At 62.7% G+C, this 15408-nt stretch overlaps 1 protein-coding gene across 3 annotated transcripts in view; it reads left to right on the top strand.

The window, feature by feature from the left end:
* The first annotated feature begins 833 nt into the window (after positions 1-833).
* SRCIN1 (SRC kinase signaling inhibitor 1) overlaps positions 834-15408 on the top strand; it is a 62606-nt gene continuing 48031 nt past the window's right edge. Inside the window, exons 1-2 of one of the 3 annotated variants that reach the window (XM_068660638.1) lie at positions 835-1045; positions 9791-9853. Coding sequence is in view for 1 of the 3 variants with exons in the window: in XM_068660632.1 (XP_068516733.1) it covers positions 983-1004 (22 nt within the window). In the remaining 2 variants the exon portion in view is untranslated. Of the gene's footprint in view, positions 1046-9790; positions 9854-15408 lie in introns of all 3 variants that reach the window. The other 2 variants (XM_068660632.1, XM_068660637.1) reach the window with 2 other exon arrangements.

The raw sequence follows: 15408 nt of genomic DNA, 5'->3' as shown, positions 1-15408 counted from the left end.
GGGAGCGCGGGGGCTGCCGGGGGGAGCTGGGGTCTCCTCGACCCTCCCTCCTCCTGGCTGGGGAGGTGGTGGTCGGGGTCACAGCCCCTGTCCCATGAGGGGGGGAAGTGGAGAAAATCTGTGAGCTGTCCTTGCCCATCCGCAGAATAAAGCAGCTGCTTGCTGGTTCTTCCTCCTGTCTTCTGATCTTGTTCTCTGGACTTCAGGTCCATTTTTCTTGGCCAGGAGGTGCCAAATGGGGTAAGGAACCTTGGTGCACCCAGCACACAGTGACCCTATGGGGGCTGCTCTCCCCCTGGACGGTGGCACTGCCGGATGGGGACTCTGTGTGGGTACCCCATGCGATGGTGCTCCGCTACAGAGCGCTTTGCTGGCTGCTCACCTGGGGAATTTGCAACTGCCCAAAGGCAGGCAGGTGGTGTTGGATGCAGAGCTAGGACCCGCCGGTCCCATGGGGTCAGGTACAGGACCCGGGGCTCTGCTGGTGGCTCTTCCACCCCCTTTTGTGCTCATTTTCCCCTGACCTACCTTCAGAGCATCCGTGCTGCTGCCCACACAGGGCCACGGCAGCCGCTGCCCACCCCGCCCCTCTCCCAAGGGTGCAGGAGCGTGGCTCTGCCGGCCCCCCCGGAGCAGCGCGTCCCATGGGTGCCGCTCCCCTGTGTCACCCGTGGGTCCCGCTGCCGGCGGTGCGCGGGGGCAGCCGCTCCCCGCCCCGCTCCCCGGGGGTGCCCCTGGGTGGGCACCTGCCGCCGAGCGCAGGCGGGGGGGACCTTTAAGAGGGAGCGGAGAGGGGGAGCCGTCTCCCCGCACATTAATCTCTCATGAGCTAATGTGTTTTTCCCATTTGTTCCTTTGTACATCGCCGAGCTGCGCGCTCCCCCGCGCACACACCCGGGCGCGCCCCCGCTCGCTCGCGCTCTGCCGGGGCCTCGCTGGCGGAGGGACGGGAGCGGGAAGGACGGGAGCGAGCGGCGCAGCGATGGGGAATACACCCTCTCAAGGCATGTCACTCTCACTATGTGCACCCATTCTTAAGTAGCAGGTATTTTTTTTTTATTCGTGCGTTTTGGTTTTTTTTTCCCTTCCTCCTCCCTCCACGCCGCCGGTGCCGTTGCCGCTGCTGCCCGGGGCTCCGCCGCTCCCGGTGCCGGTGGTGACCGCGCCCGCGGGGGGCTCCGGTGTTTCTGGGGGGGGCCGGGCGCGGGGCTCGGCAGCCGGAGCTGGGGCTGCGGTGCCCCCCCCACACACCCCCAAGGGCCGGGGGCGCGGCGCTGCTGCTGCTGCTCGGGGCCGGTCGCTGCCGGGGCCGCCGCGCTCCGAAGGGGCGCAGCCGCTGGTGGCGGTCCCGGGGAGGCGGCGGCGGGGACCGGAGCGGGGGCGACCGGGGGCTCGGGGGGGGGGGCTCGCCGGGATGCTGGGGGCGGTTGTGCCCGGCGTTGCCGCGGCACCGTGCGCGGAACCGGGCATTGTGCTGCCCCAGCCGGGCGGCGGCTGCGGGCTCGGGGGTTCCTTTGGAGAGGGACAGGGGGGGCGAGGAGGGGGGCTGCGGGCTGTGCCCCCTCCCGGCTCTCTCGCCCCCATCCTTCCCCCGGCCGCTGCTGGGGCGCGCGGGGTGGGCGAGCCGCGGGGGCGCCCCTTTTGGGGCGTTCGCAGCATCCCCGGGGAGGAGGAGGAGGAGGAAGAGCCTGGCACGTCCCGGGCTGTGCCCGGCTGCGGGGGGGGAGGTGGGAGGGGTGGAGGCGGGCAGGGAAACTTAAAATAACTCCGGAGGCCCCCCCACGACCGGGGCTGAAGGAGCCGCCGAGGGGCTGCTCCCCCCGCCGGCTGGGCAGGCAGGGCCGCTGGGTGGGGGGGGTGCGCCCGGGGGTGCGCGGTGCGCTGCGACCCCCGCCGTGCCCTGCCCCACGCTGGTGGGGGGGCTGCGCTGCCCGCGGGTGGGGGCCCCTTTGTCTGCCCTGGCGGCGGGCAGCGCCCAGCCTGCGCCCCGCAGCCTCTCCCCTTCTTTGTTCTCCGCATCCTCGCCCTGGCTGCGGGAGGCGGGCGGGGGGGGGGGCGGTGATGCTCGGGTCCCCCCCGCACCTGCTGGTGCCGGGTGGGTGCTGGCGCCCAACTCCCGGGGAAGTTGGGTTTGGCTGCGGGAGGCCCCGGGATCGTGCCCGGCCCCGGGGGAGTGTTGGGGGGGTCGCATCCAGCCAGCTCCCTGCTGGGGCTGGGGGTGGGAGGGGGCTCTCCTCTCAGCTGGCCCCTGAGGGGTGTGGATGTCCCCCACCCTGGCACCAGGTGGGGAATTGGGCTGGGTCAGTCCCAGGGACCCCAGATTTGCTGTCGGTCTCCTGGCCTGGCTGCCAGCGCCCAGATCCTGGGGGCTTTTCAGTCCCCCCCGGTCACTCCGTGGCTTTTGTGCCCCCACTGTGCTGCTGCTGTGGGGGCTGTGCGGGATCCGAGCTGCCCAGAGCCACCTGATCACACCCACCCCAGCGGTGGCTCTTTCCTCATTTTAATGAGGAATACATTTTCGATGTGCTAATTATTTCCCACCAGACTGCCCCTGAAGCCTCCTACATTCACACCATTGTGGAAATGGCTCCGTGCTCCTCCTGACAGTACTCGCTGCCCCTGGGAGCTGCTGGTGGGCTGCAAAGCCTTCAGGGGGCTCGGGGGGAGCCTCAGGGCTGCCGAAGGCTTCCTTTGTGCAAAGGGGCCTTAATCCTTTGCCAGGAGCCATCCCTTGCTGCCCGGCAGGATGGGTGGGGGGACACTCAGCCTGTTTGCTCCTGAGCACCCTGCTCGTGGCTGGGGAGATGTCTGTGGGGACGGGCTGGAGTGGTTGATGGGCAGCCTGGGTGTTGCTGGGGTGGGGGCAGTGCTGAGAACTGGTGGGGCGATTGCACTTGTCTGGGTGCTGGTGGTGTTCATGGCAGGGCTGGTGTTGGCCCCCCACATGACCTTGGCCAAGCTGCTTGGCTCCCCCCACGATGTTTTTTTCCCTTTCTGGAAATGTGGCTGAAGGCTCCTCTCCGCCACACTCTGCTGTGGAGCTGTGAATTTAGGCTGCCCCCCCCAAATCCTCCTCCTTCCCTCTGCCGTGTGAGCATCAGCTCGCAGCAAAGGCCCGGCTGGTGGGAAACACCCACCCGTGCCTGCCTTTGCTTTATTTTCCCCCAAGAAATTCTCCATGCCGATTCCTTTGCCATGGGAGCAGGGGTGCCCTGGATGCCTTTTGCTGCTGCAGAGACCCAGGGGGGAGCTGCCTTGGCACCGGCCAGGAGCGGTGGTGGTCCCTGTGGGGACCCTGCCAGGGGCTGGAACAGCCCTTTGCCATGGGGAGCGGGGAGGGAGGACGCAGCCTGGTGGTGCAGGGTTTAATTATAGAAATTGATTCTCCTCTTTGCCACGCATCGATCCCAGCCAGGGTGCACAGCAGCTCCCTGTGCCCCGGGGACGCTGCCTGGCACACACAGACACGTGTGTGTGGTACCCACAGCATGGGGAAGGGCTGGGGTTTTGGGGGGCAGCCCCAGGCACCAGGGAGGGGCCGGGGTCAGGCGGCTGGGGTCTGTTTTGGGGTCTGGAGAGGAGGTGAACATGTGCAGGTGTCCACAGGGTGCTGTGTGCATGGAGGAGCCCAGCGAGGCTCCCGTTGTCAATATTTTATTTCCAGCCATGCTGGGATGGAAGCGGAGGGAGGCTGCAGGCTGGCGGCGTGTTTTGGGGAGGCTCAGGGCGCAGCAGAGCAGGGTTTGAGCAATGTGAGAATGGGGGGAGGAAGGCTGCTGTGCTGCCTCCCTGCTCCTGGGGGGGCTCTTGGCTCTGCCCCTGTGGTGTCCCAGGCCTGCTCCTGGCCGAGCACAAGGTGCTGATGGCCCCAGCCCTGCAGATTTTGTTTTGGAGATGTTGGACCTTCAGCAAAGCAGCGTGACGGGGGCTGCCCTGGGGGCTGCGCTTGGGATGGGGAGGCACAAGCATGGGGCTGGACGTGGGGAGGTATCAGAAGGGCAGAGGCTCCCTTTTGTGCCAGCCCCGTGGCTGCGAAGTTCTTGCCCCCCCAGCGCTTTGCTCAGCTGGCTCTTTCCCAGCGGCTGTGGTCAGGTTCCGTGACAGTTCTCGTTATTAAAACGCCCCTGGGTGGGGGCGATGAGCGATGCCTGCCGTGAGAGCCGCAGGGCGGAGAGCAGAGGCTGCTCGGGCCAGCTTTGCAGAATTATTGGCATAAAAAAGCAGCGGGCAATCCTGTTAGCATCACTTGGGGACGTCTGGGGCCTGCGATGGGGTCACACGAGCGGGTCTGACCCCCCCGGATGGGCTCCTGCATCTGCAGCATCGCCTGTGGTGCTGCAAGGTCCCAGCTCCTCACCTCCAGCATCTTCAGCTCCAAAGGGGTGAGCGCAGGCTGCCCCCCATCAGCTGCGCCTGCTCCCCACCCAAGGTCCTCATCAACCCCCCCTCCTGGCTGCGCCAGGCTGCAGGTGCACCAAGGCTCAAAGAGGCACTCAGCAAAGGAGCTTAAATGCTTGTTAAAAAATTACTGATTTGCTCCTCGCCACCCAATGGGGATAATAAAACTTTGCTGTCAGCTGTTTTTATTTTTTTTTTCCCTCCCCCTGCGTGGTTTCCACTTTCAGAATAAATGCAAATGAAGATTTAAAAAAAAAAAAATCACAACACCACCACATCTCAAACAGAAGGACTGATGGAAAGGGCTGGGTGGGGGTGGGAGGAAGTGGAAGGAGGGGGGGACAAACACTTATGGTTTGTTTGTGTTTTTTTTTTTTTTTCCCTTGTGCTGAAATGTTCTGATTGCAAAGGGAGGAGGGCAAAGGAAGATGATGCATCTGAGTTTGTAGCACAGCTAATAGTGCTCGGTTGGGAAATTGAGCATCTGTACTCTCCCCAAACTGGGAACCAGCGTCACAGCCAAACTGGGAAGGTGGACATGGAGAGAAGCTGCTTTTTCTCCCAGTCCATCCCTGCAGCTCCTGGCTGAGGTCTCCCCCTCCTGCCTCCTGCAGCCCTCAGGTGGGATGAGAGGAGGCGGTGAGGGTGATGCTCCTCAGCTGAGACAGAGCCTGCAATCAGCTGCTCTGGCTGGTGTTGTCCAGCCCCAGTTTATATATTTCAATTACAGCCTGTTAAAAGCCTCGGTGTTTCAGGAGCTGCCCAGATTTACGGCTCCTGTCCTGCAGCCAGCTTGGGACCCCGCGGTGGTGCCTGGTGGTGCAGCTCCTGCCTGGAGCGGGGCAGTGCTGGTGGATTTGGGGACTTAGAACCAGCATTCATCCTGACACCTGCCCCCATTTCTCCCACCTCCCCTCTCCCCAGGTGCCTGGCATCTTCCTCATGAGCACCCTGGGGTTAGAGGCACCCAAATCTGATGGTCGGTGGCTCTCGTTAATTGGCCTCATTACCACGGTGGCAGGGATGCCCAAGGTGGGGAGGGGAGGCCATAAGCCCTGACCTAGAGTCTTGACTCCTAGAGGTGGTTTTGTATGGTGGATGTGGCGTCTGGTTTGTTTTTTGGGGTTTGCTTTTAATTGGAGTGTTTTGAGCTGGAAAGGGACCAAATGCTGAATGGCAGCAGCTCAGACCCCGGACCTGGCTGGGCCAGGATGGACCCGGCAGCTCGGTGTGGGGGGAGTGGGATGGGAGTTCAGGGCGATGACCCCCGGTGTAGGATTTCCTCTTGGTCCTTTACGAGCCCCTGGTTCACTGCAGGCCCCTGATGCAAGGAGGAACAGAGAGGATGAACAGGGAGAGGGAAATCCAAGGATGAGCAGAGAGACAAGGGCTGTGGTGGGACCCGGGCTGTGGCATGGGGCAGGGTGCAGCAGGGCAGCGGTGGCCTGGCCTCATTTCTTGCTCTGCACAAATTCCCTGCTGGAAACTGTGCATCGCTGTGGGCAGTGCGTGTTTCTAAAATCCTGGTGTGTTGCAGAGGCCAAATTCCTAAAGAATTTGTGCACACAAAGCCATGCTTCTTGCAAACCTGGCATCGGGCTTGTGGCACCTCCTTGCCCATCTCCTGCCCTGCCTGGAAGCTCCTCGGTGGCCCCGATGGTTCTGGGTGACCCCAAAAAGCCCCCGGCACCTGCAGGAGCCGAGGCTGCAGCTCGGCCGCATCAAGAGGCACAGGGCAAGGGTGTGAAAGAACCACCTGTCGGGTGGCTGTCCGTCCTTCCTTTCATCCTTCTTTCCATCCTTCTTTCCTTCCTTCTGCGGCTGCCGTCGTGCTTGGCAAGGGCAGAGCAGGAGAGGAACAAACTCTCCCCTCGCGTGTTATTTGGAGGGATGCTGTCACGGCGCTCGGGGTTTTTATTTGGCTCGGTGGTTTTATGTTAATGAGCTCGCTCTCCCGCACGCTGAAAAGAGAAGGGAAAAAGTGTCACTTTGGATCTTCATGCATGGAAAAATACAGCACCTCCCTCCTGCAATTAGAGTTGGATCTCGGGGAAGGCGCGCGGAGGCAGGGAGGGCTGCAGGCACGGGTGTCCGCCTCGCAGAGGCAGCCGCCGGCTGAGCCCCCCGGGGATGGCTCCAGCCCCTCTGTGCCGGCCGTGCTGGCTCCTGGCTGCACCGTTTGGCTCTCAGCATCCTGCTGCTCCCACCTGGGGAGAGGCCCAGAGCCCACGTTTGCTCCTCTTTGCCCGTTGCTCACGTCTGCGCCCACGCGTGCGCGCTGCATCCCGGCACTGTGGCACGGGGTCCTGCCAGCCCTGAGCCCGGTCCCTTGTAGGAATTGGGGACGGGGCTCTTGGGGTCGTAGCTGAACGTCCCCGATGCCACCAGCGAGCAGCGGAGCAGAGGCAGCGCCTGCCTGCTCGGCCGTGCAACAGGCAGCCCCAGCGTTGCCCGAGGACTGCAGAATCTGTCTCATTTCAGGAGGATTAATGATTCCAGCATAATTTGAAAAACATTATATGGCTCATTAAAAACACATTGCCCAGACCAAACAGAGCGGGTGCGTGTTCCCAGGCCTGCCAGCCACCTCCCCGTGCCAGTCCGTGGCATCGCCCTCTGCCCACTGGGCCACGGGGGATGATGGTGAGGCCGAAGGCTGTGCTCGAACCATGCCTGGTTGGGTGCGTGGGGTGGCCATCACCCTCTTCCCTCCTGATCCCACTTTTGGGAGAGGTTGGGGGCAGCCAGCCGGGACGCCACGTCCCCTCGGGGGGTTTTGGTGATGCCGAGGTGTGGATGCACTTTGGGGAAAAGACATGGGAACGTGGATGTTGGGAGCACCCTCTGCCCTCACCTCCTGTCCTCAGGGTGCCTGCATGGAGCTGCCAAGCCCCTGCTGAGTGCAGGAGGCTCCTGGGGGGCCCTCAGCCCCCCAAAGGGGTCCCCATTGTCCCAGGGCCCAGCAGGGAGAAGGGGAGCAGCGCGCCTCCTTCCCCCCGCACCCGCTGCCTTTCTCCCCGCTCCCTTCCCGCACGCCTCCTCCTTTCTCTCGCCTTCGCCGCTTCCTTTCAACTCTGCCTGTGGTGGGGGGAATCAAAGAGGAGAGCAGTTTGGGATTTTCAGTCCTTCCTCAGCCGCTGCACTGCGTGAAAAGCAAAGCCTCTGAAGGACACTCAAGGACGCTGCGATGGCGCGTTCCCGCTCCGCTCCCTGCCCTCCTCCTCCTCTTCCTCCTCCTCCTCTTCCTCCTCCTGCCCTGCCGAAAGCAGCACCCGGGCAGCGGCTGCTGGCGGGGCCGGGGCTCGGTGGCACTGCCTGATGTGACACCTTGTCCCTGTGCCAGGTCCCTCAGGGCGCTGACAGAGGTGACAGAGGGCGGGTGACAGGGAGCCCTGCTCCTCCTTTGGGGCTCACACCGCGGCACAAGGCGAATCATGGCCCTGCTCCTGCTGCACGCTGCTGGGCTGGGGCAGGGGGGCTGCGGTCTGGGCACTGCCCGGGTCTCCGTCCCTGGGATGGGGGGACCAGGAGGGGATTGCTCGGCACCCCCCTAGTTCAGCATCGTGGGTGCTCCACAGATGATGATGGGGGTCTCGGTTTGAGGGGTCCGTAGCAGGGGCAGCACCCAGAGCTTTTTGCTCCCCCCCACAGCATGAAAATTGTGAGGATGAGATCAGAGTTCACGGCAGAACGAGCCATGGAAAATCCTGAGTAAGAGGAGCCACGCTTGTCCCCCTCCTTTTTCTGTTTCCACCAGAAAAGCCACACTTTGTCACTTGGTCTCATTGCTACTGGGGTCTTTTGTGGGCACGACCCAGCTGTGGGAGGGGGCATCGCCTCCAGCCCCTGGGCTTTGCTGCCCCTCTGGGTGCCCCCTGCCCTCCTGCCGGGTCCCACGGCCACGAATTCACTCCAGAGCATTTCCTGGCACTTCACAAAACATGGCATCAGTAATTAAACCTCAACAGCAATTATCAAAACAAATGAATAAAGCCCATTTAGGAAGGATTTTCCACTTTTATTTCGTGCTTCTTGTTCCTCTCCCGTTAATGCCTCTCAGATTATTCACTCGCTCTGTGCGTGAAATCCATTCGCACACCACGAGACTCAGAATTTGTGCCCCGTGCCCCAGGAGCGTGCGGCCCCAGCACGTCCTGGTGCTGGGAGAGAGGGGTGCACATCACAACCGACCCCCCCCCTTGGTCTGAGGTCGAAGACCCCACCCCAAAAGCCAGGGTTGCCAAAGCCATCTGCAGCTGTCAGCTTCGCTCGCTGGGGCTGCAGCCATGGAAACAGCGCTCAGCACCCTCCTCCTCCTCCTTCTCCTCCTCCTCCTCGCTGGGGAGGGGGCACCACGGAGCCCCCAGCCTCCCGGGGGGCTGCACCCCGAGGGCAGCGATGGGAGCGAGGGCACGGGGAGAGGAGCCAGGCTGGGGACGAGGGGACAGACGCCCCACGGCGTGGGCGTGCTGGATGAGCTGGGTGCAATGAATGAGGTCCTTGTGAGCGCCGAGGTCTGGTCCCCTGCCCCCCCCTGCTGTCCCCTACCCCCCCTGCTGTCCCCTGCCTGTCCCTGTCACCCCGCTCCCCCCGCACACAGGCTGGCAGCACAGCGAGGCAGGGGAAGAAATCCTCCCTGGTGCCAAAGACAAAGGCTCCAAGCAGCCCTGGGTGAACGCCCAGCACTGCCCGGGCTCTGTCCCGCTGCAGGCAGGAGGTTGGGGGCATTCAGAGCCGGGGACAGCCGGGTGGGGGGCCCTGTGTGGCTGCCACCCCTCCCTGTGCCCACCCAGCTCCGCTCTCAGCATCGTGTTTGCCCACGGGAGCAGTCAGTGTGAGCAGTCAGTGTTAGCAGGCGCTTTTTGGTGCTGTCATTTTGGAGACGCCGTTTGCCCCCACCAGGAGCTGGTGACCCCGGGCTGGGCCATGTTTGGGTTCGGGGTACAGCAAGGGCACAGCTTCGGGGAAGATCCCGGCTTTTTTTTTGCCAGATCAGGGCCACAGCAAGCCGGTCCCATCCGAGTGCCCCTCGTGTGTGCACAGCCCCTGCTCCCAGGCTGGGGCCGAGCTGGGCAGGGTCCCCGTGGGGACAGCCCAGGAGGATCGGGGCATTTTGGGGGTGAGGCTCCATGCAGGGGGTGCGGGTGCAGGGGCTGCAGCTTGCGTGCCCCCATGGTGGGGTGATGCCGGGGGTCTCCAGGCACGGGGCACAGCCCAGCTCCCCATCGCCGTGTTTCTTCCTCAGACGCTTTCTGCTGCTGCTCTTTTGTTTCAGATTTATTGTGTGTTTGCTTGCTCTGATTTATTTGTTTATTCCCCCTCCATCCCCGGCGAACTTTTCCGCCCGGATCGCGTTCATTCATGAATCTCCTCCTTTCCTGTCCCTAACCAGGGCTCGATCGAATTGCAGGAGGGAAGAAGCCAGGACTCTGTTCCCTTTGTTTAAAGTCACCAGGTTAGTACCGGGGCCGGGGGCCAGCAGTGTGCTCCTCCCCACCCTGCGTGTTTCGTGTCCGTGTCCGCTCCCTCCCCGACCCCCTCCTGGGTGCAGGGGGCGGTGGGAAGGCGGCACCTGAGGTCCTGCCCGGGCTGCAGCCTGCAGCTGGAGGCGTTGGTGTTGCTCCCTGAGGGACCGGCTCTCCCCCAGCAATCCCCACAGCCTGCAAAGTTTGGGGTTTTTCCCCGTTGGGGACGGGGTGGGAGGTGTTTGGAGGGGGGGAGCTGTGCCGGCTCCCTGGGGTTAGGTGCGCAGGCAGGTGCCTTCGCTGGGAGCCGGCTGTTGGACACGCGGCTGGTTCGGAGAAACTGTAAGAGGGAAATGTGGTGGAATCTGTTCAGTAGCAACCCCTGCTGGGTCTGTCATAATAATAGATTTTATTTCTGTGGCATCTGTCGGCCTCTAATGGGCTGGGTGTTCACATTGCCGGAGATGGTTCCAGTGTCTCGGCAAAGATTTCAGCGCTTCTTTTTGGGGAGGCTGAGACGGGCACCAGAGCCCTGCCAATCAGGGCAGCAGCTCCGAGCTCAAATGATCCTGGGAGCAGCAGCAGCCGTCAGTCCCGGCCCAGGAGATGGGGAGAGCGCCCGCAGGGAGCCTCCCTTCCTCCAGCAGCTCCCTGGCTCTCCAAGGGGTTCTTCCCCTCGGGGCTGAGCCCCAGGCACCATCCCACCCGTGCCTTCTGCTCTAGGTTTGGTTATCCGGGACTTTGGTGACCTCCTGCCCTGCAGCAGGGTTTTTTTTGTGCCTGAAGGCAAGGGGAGCAGCACCGGGGGTCGTTCTGAGGGCTGCACATTGCTGTCGTGCAGCCAAGTCCCAGCAGAGCCGTGCCGTGCCGGGGAGGATGGCCTGGAGGTGGAGGAAATCAAGCTTGTAATGCGCGGGGTGTGCCAGGCCCGCTCACACGAGAGCCGTGGCGGTGGAGAAGCGAGGCGCTGGAACGGCGCGCTGTGATTTAATTGCATTTCCTGCACACGCCTTGTTGAGGTGTAATGATGCCGTATCCCAAAAGGGGAGTGGGCAAGCAGGATGCAGGCAGCAGCCCACGGCCGGGCCACGCACCCATTTGGGGACCTGCCCGCGGCGCTGAGCGCTGCCCTGGCTCGTTTGCTGTCCCAGAATGACACGTGCAATTAGCTGCCTGGCTCCGAGAGGCAAGCACGCTTGCCCCTCAGCTGGAGAGCAGACTGCGTGCCTGCTTCCTCGGGACCCTGCAGGGAGGAGGTCCCGGAGCCTGTGCTCGTGGTGCTGTCGGTGGGGTTTGTGGTTGGCTCCGTGCGCGGCGTCACAGCCCTGCTGGTTCCACCACCGGTTTGTGGTCCCCAACCCATGGGGGGCTGCGGGTCCTGCTGGTGCTGAGCCTCAGCGTTGTGGCAATGCTTCGCTGGGATTCACACCCTTGAACCATCCGGGCAGCGCCTGGGGGTGTTGAGATGAGCACAGCAAGGGGAAGGGCGCAGGGAACAGACGGGATCCGTGCGTCTGTAGAGTTTGTGGGCTCTCTCCAGGACCTCCAAAGACCTTTCTGACAACCCAGTTTGATCCCACCCGCGTAACACGGGCCTTGCAGCCTCGGCAGTGATTTCCACCCAGACCATGGCTCCTGGCTGAGCCGGAGTTTGTCTTTCAGGAGAACAGCCTGCCTTGAGTGAACGGTGGGAAGTGATGGAGAAACCACCCCTTGGTGCAGGCTGTTCCCGGGCCCCGCTAAGCACATCTGCCTCCTCTTGTCTGTGTTCCTGACGCTTCAGCTTCCAGCTATCAGATCTTGTTCTGCCTTTGTCTGAACAAGATTAAAGAGCCCCTGCTCTCAGAAGCTGCATCCTTGTGGAGGTGAGCACAGAGACAGCTATAAGGTCATCCTGCAGACACGTAATGATGCCAGTTAATGAGCACGTCTCCTGTGCAAAGAGGCAGGTTCGACCCCTTCCCAAAGGCTGCAAGCCCCGGCTGGGCTGGCGGAGCTGCTGCTCGGCACCGCTGGAGAAGCAGCAGAAAGGGGAACGGCTGCTTTGTCCCTGCTGGGTGCGTGGTGTGGGGTCACCCTTCAGCGGGGCTGCTCCTGCCCATGGTCCCCGGAGGCATCCAGGGAGGCTCTCCAAGCACCCCGGTGCCATTCGGGCTTGGCTTTTGTTTCCCAAAGCAGTGCTGGATGTCCCGCTGGGCATCAACAGGGAGCAACAGCGACTTGGCTCCTGGCTCTGAGCCCCAGGGCCAGGAGGGGGGCAGCAGGGACCCTCTGTGTGTGTGTCCCCGCTCCCAGGCAGAGGGGCAGTGGCTGGATCCCACAGACCAGGGGGGCCTGGGCTGCTCCCCCCCCCCCGTGCCCAGCAGCTCCCGCTCCCCTCTCGCCTTGCTGGTGCTCCCCGAGTCAGGCTGCCGGAGCAGCCCGCGCTGTCTGAGTGCTTATTCGCAATCAAGCAACCCAAGGAGGAATAATTCACCGAGTCAACGGCTTTTTAATATCTCTGTGCTTTAAGTCAATTTTCAGTGCACTCATTTGCCTTTTAATTAAAATTATTGCTTCTCCCTCACATGCATCTCCCCCTTGCTTCTAAAACCAGCAAGCCAGCAGCCTCCCCACTTCTTCCCTGGTGCTGTCGGAGCCTCCCAGCCGCTGGGCTGGAGCCGTACCCGGGCTCCCTCGCTGCTCCTGCAGCTGGGGATGCTCTCGCCTCTGTTTTTCGGACTGTTGTAGTAACACGGGTGCTGGAGCAGCCTCTGAGCACGGCCGTGGGGTGCTGACCCCTGGGTGATGGGGGACTGGGGGGCCGTGATGGGGTGGGGGTGCCCAGGGCAGCCCGGAGCCGCCCCTGGGATGGGTGGGAGCAGCCCTGAGCCCCTCTCCCCGCTCTGCTCCCCGCGAGGCGTCTGCGGTGCTGCACTGACAGGTGCCGGGCTGACGAGCTGCAGACTTGTCAGCGCCGGTGATGCACCTATAATTACTGTCTGATGTGCCAGAATTAGACTGGGAGCCGAGGAGTTTGATGCAGACGTGAGTGTCCTTGGCTGCCAGCGAGCGCTTGAACAAGTGCGGGGCTGTGGGCAGAGCCGAACCCCCGGGGCTGCGGCTGGGGGGCCACATCCCGGCCCCCCGGGGCCACCTCCCGGGGAGGAGCGGGTACGTGTTAGGGGCACAATGCGTGTCACACACTGTGCCACATCATGTGGTGGTCCTCGGCTGATCCCTGCTGTTGGGCAGAGCAGGGATTTCTCTTCCCAGCCCCACACGCGGGGTTGAACCTCCCCGTCCCGCAGCCGAGCTCCTTCCCCAGCGTTTTGTCAGCGTCAGCCCCAGCTCACGGCTGTGGGCAGCTCCCGGGATGGCCGCGTGTCCTTCAGTGTCTCGGCTCGAGTCAGATTTATCGACCACCTTCGGCTCCTGCCTTCCTTTCCCATTTCTCACCGCGGTTTCTGGTTTCTCGGCCCCACTTCCATCCGAGGCTCTGGCTCGCCGTCGCTGGCCCCGCTCGATGTGAGCGAAGGGCACCCCCAGCCTGCGCCAAGGTGTTAGAGCCTTTATCATGGTCCAAGGCCTGTAATTCACATCGCAAGAGCCAATAAATGGGAATGATTCAGAATCATTTAGCGGCTTCTGCTCAGGAAGAGAGAGACCAGGACCTCAATTAAGCCATTTGTAAATTGTTAATTTAAGCTTTTCACTCAGATGCCTTAAATTGTTCCCTCCTGCAGTTTACAAATGGGTAAAGAGCACAGAAATATAAATGGAGCGGTGGGGAAATGCCATTTAGTTACCGTTTTCGGCAGTGGTAATAGTACTGTAGCTAACAGCTCCGGCTTAAATCAGAGCAAACCAGGGCACTCCTGCACCGACAGCGCGCGGGGACCGGACCTGGAGTGGAGGCATCGAGGCCGTGCTGCCACTCCAGGAAATGGGGCTGGGGCTGCCAAAACCCTGTGCAGCCCCGGGGCTGTGCAGCCCCTGGTGTGGAGCCACCACTGTCCTTCAGTTCCCTGTCACAGCCCCGTTGTGTCCGTCCCTGCGCCCACCGCTCCCTCCTTCGGGCCCCATCTTTCACAGGCAAGGACGAACGTGCTCCTGCTGCGAGGATAAGGTCGTGCCTTGCTGCACTGATAAGGGTGCGTCACATCCGTTGTCACCACCACCACCCCCTCCCCGGCCACCGGTGATTGCAGCGTGGGAGGTCCCAGGTTATCAGCTCCGGGGTTTAAGCGATGTGGTTACCGAGCAGCCCCGGCCACGTAACGGAGCTGGGGTTGGGGCTAAGGCTGCACAGCGTGGCTTGTGACAAGTGTCCCTGTCCCCATGAGTGGGGATGTGCTCACCTGGGTGCCCTGTTTGCCAGGGGTTTTGGAAGAGGCTGATAATTTTTTTGTGGGAGAGGCTGATAAAGCTTTTTTGGGAGAGGCGGATAAAGGCGAGGCAGGTGGGGGCTGTTTAAACGCAGCAAAGGGCACATTTTCTGCTCCCTCCCGTGGGACGGGGCTCAGCCCAAATTCGCTCCACGTCTCAGGGAGCAGGATTTGCAGCGTCTGCGCTCAGCAAGTGAGCAAAGGGAGATGGGCACCGAGGAGCTGTGAGGGCTTGGTCCCGCGCCACCGCGCCGGCTGGGAGCCGCGCGCCGCCGGAGGTGTCGCTTCGGCAGCTCGGGGCCGGGCTGTGCTGCCAGGCATCGCTGGGACGGGGCTGCTCGGGGGACGAGCTCTCACTTGACGCTTCCCCAGGTGGCTTTGGCTGCCTCGCCAGCTGGGGAGCAGAGCCCCAGCCCCGCGGGCTCACCGAGCGGGAACAGCTTGGGCTGCGAGCGGAGCCGAGCCGCGGCGCACGGAGGCACCGGTGTCCGTGGGCGGCTGGCGGGGACGGGGCGCGCGGCGGGGCCCTCCTGGTGCCAAGTCCTTCCCGCAGCTCCACCTGCCAGCACTTGGCAGGTCCCGGTGCCGATCTGCGGCGCCCATGCCAGCCCCGCCAGCGCTGCCGCGCGATGCCAGCCTCGGCAGATGTTGCCGGCAGCCTCGGCAGGCGGAGCAGCCACGTGGCCCTGGTGTCTCACAGGGAGCTGTTCCTCTGCTCCTCCAGCGAGGCTGAGCCATCTTCAGGGCTGCCTCGGTGCCTCCAGGTTCTCGCTGGGGTTTAAGGAGTATTTATTACTCAAGAACGTATCAGTCATCAGTTGGCTGGGTTTAATAAGAAATTATGTTCCCCAGCCCTTCAACTGTGAAAATGCGTTTAGCCGTGTGATGTCAAAGGTCTCCAATGGATTTTTTTTTTTCCTAATCTGGCTTCCTCCCATTTCTGATAGTAGCAGCCATGATCTGTCTGCTGGCGGGGTGCAACCATCAGCCTCTGAAATGGAAAAGGCCTTTTGGTCCCTGTCCCAAGCCTGGTGCTGCACTGTGCCTGTGCCTGAGCCTCTTCCCTGCGTGCAGACACCCCAAGAACCGGGATAAAGTTTGGTCTGAGCAGCCTGCCCGTGGTCACACAGCTGGGGGACATCCTGCCCCTCCGGTCGGGGGCAGAGCTCATCCTCACG

Source organism: Anas acuta, chromosome 25 (genome assembly GCF_963932015.1).
Source record: "Anas acuta chromosome 25, bAnaAcu1.1, whole genome shotgun sequence".
In the NCBI taxonomy this organism is placed as follows: Eukaryota; Metazoa; Chordata; class Aves; order Anseriformes; family Anatidae; genus Anas; species Anas acuta.
Note: the sequence above shows the minus strand (reverse complement) of the source record. Positions and strands in the feature narration are given on the sequence as shown.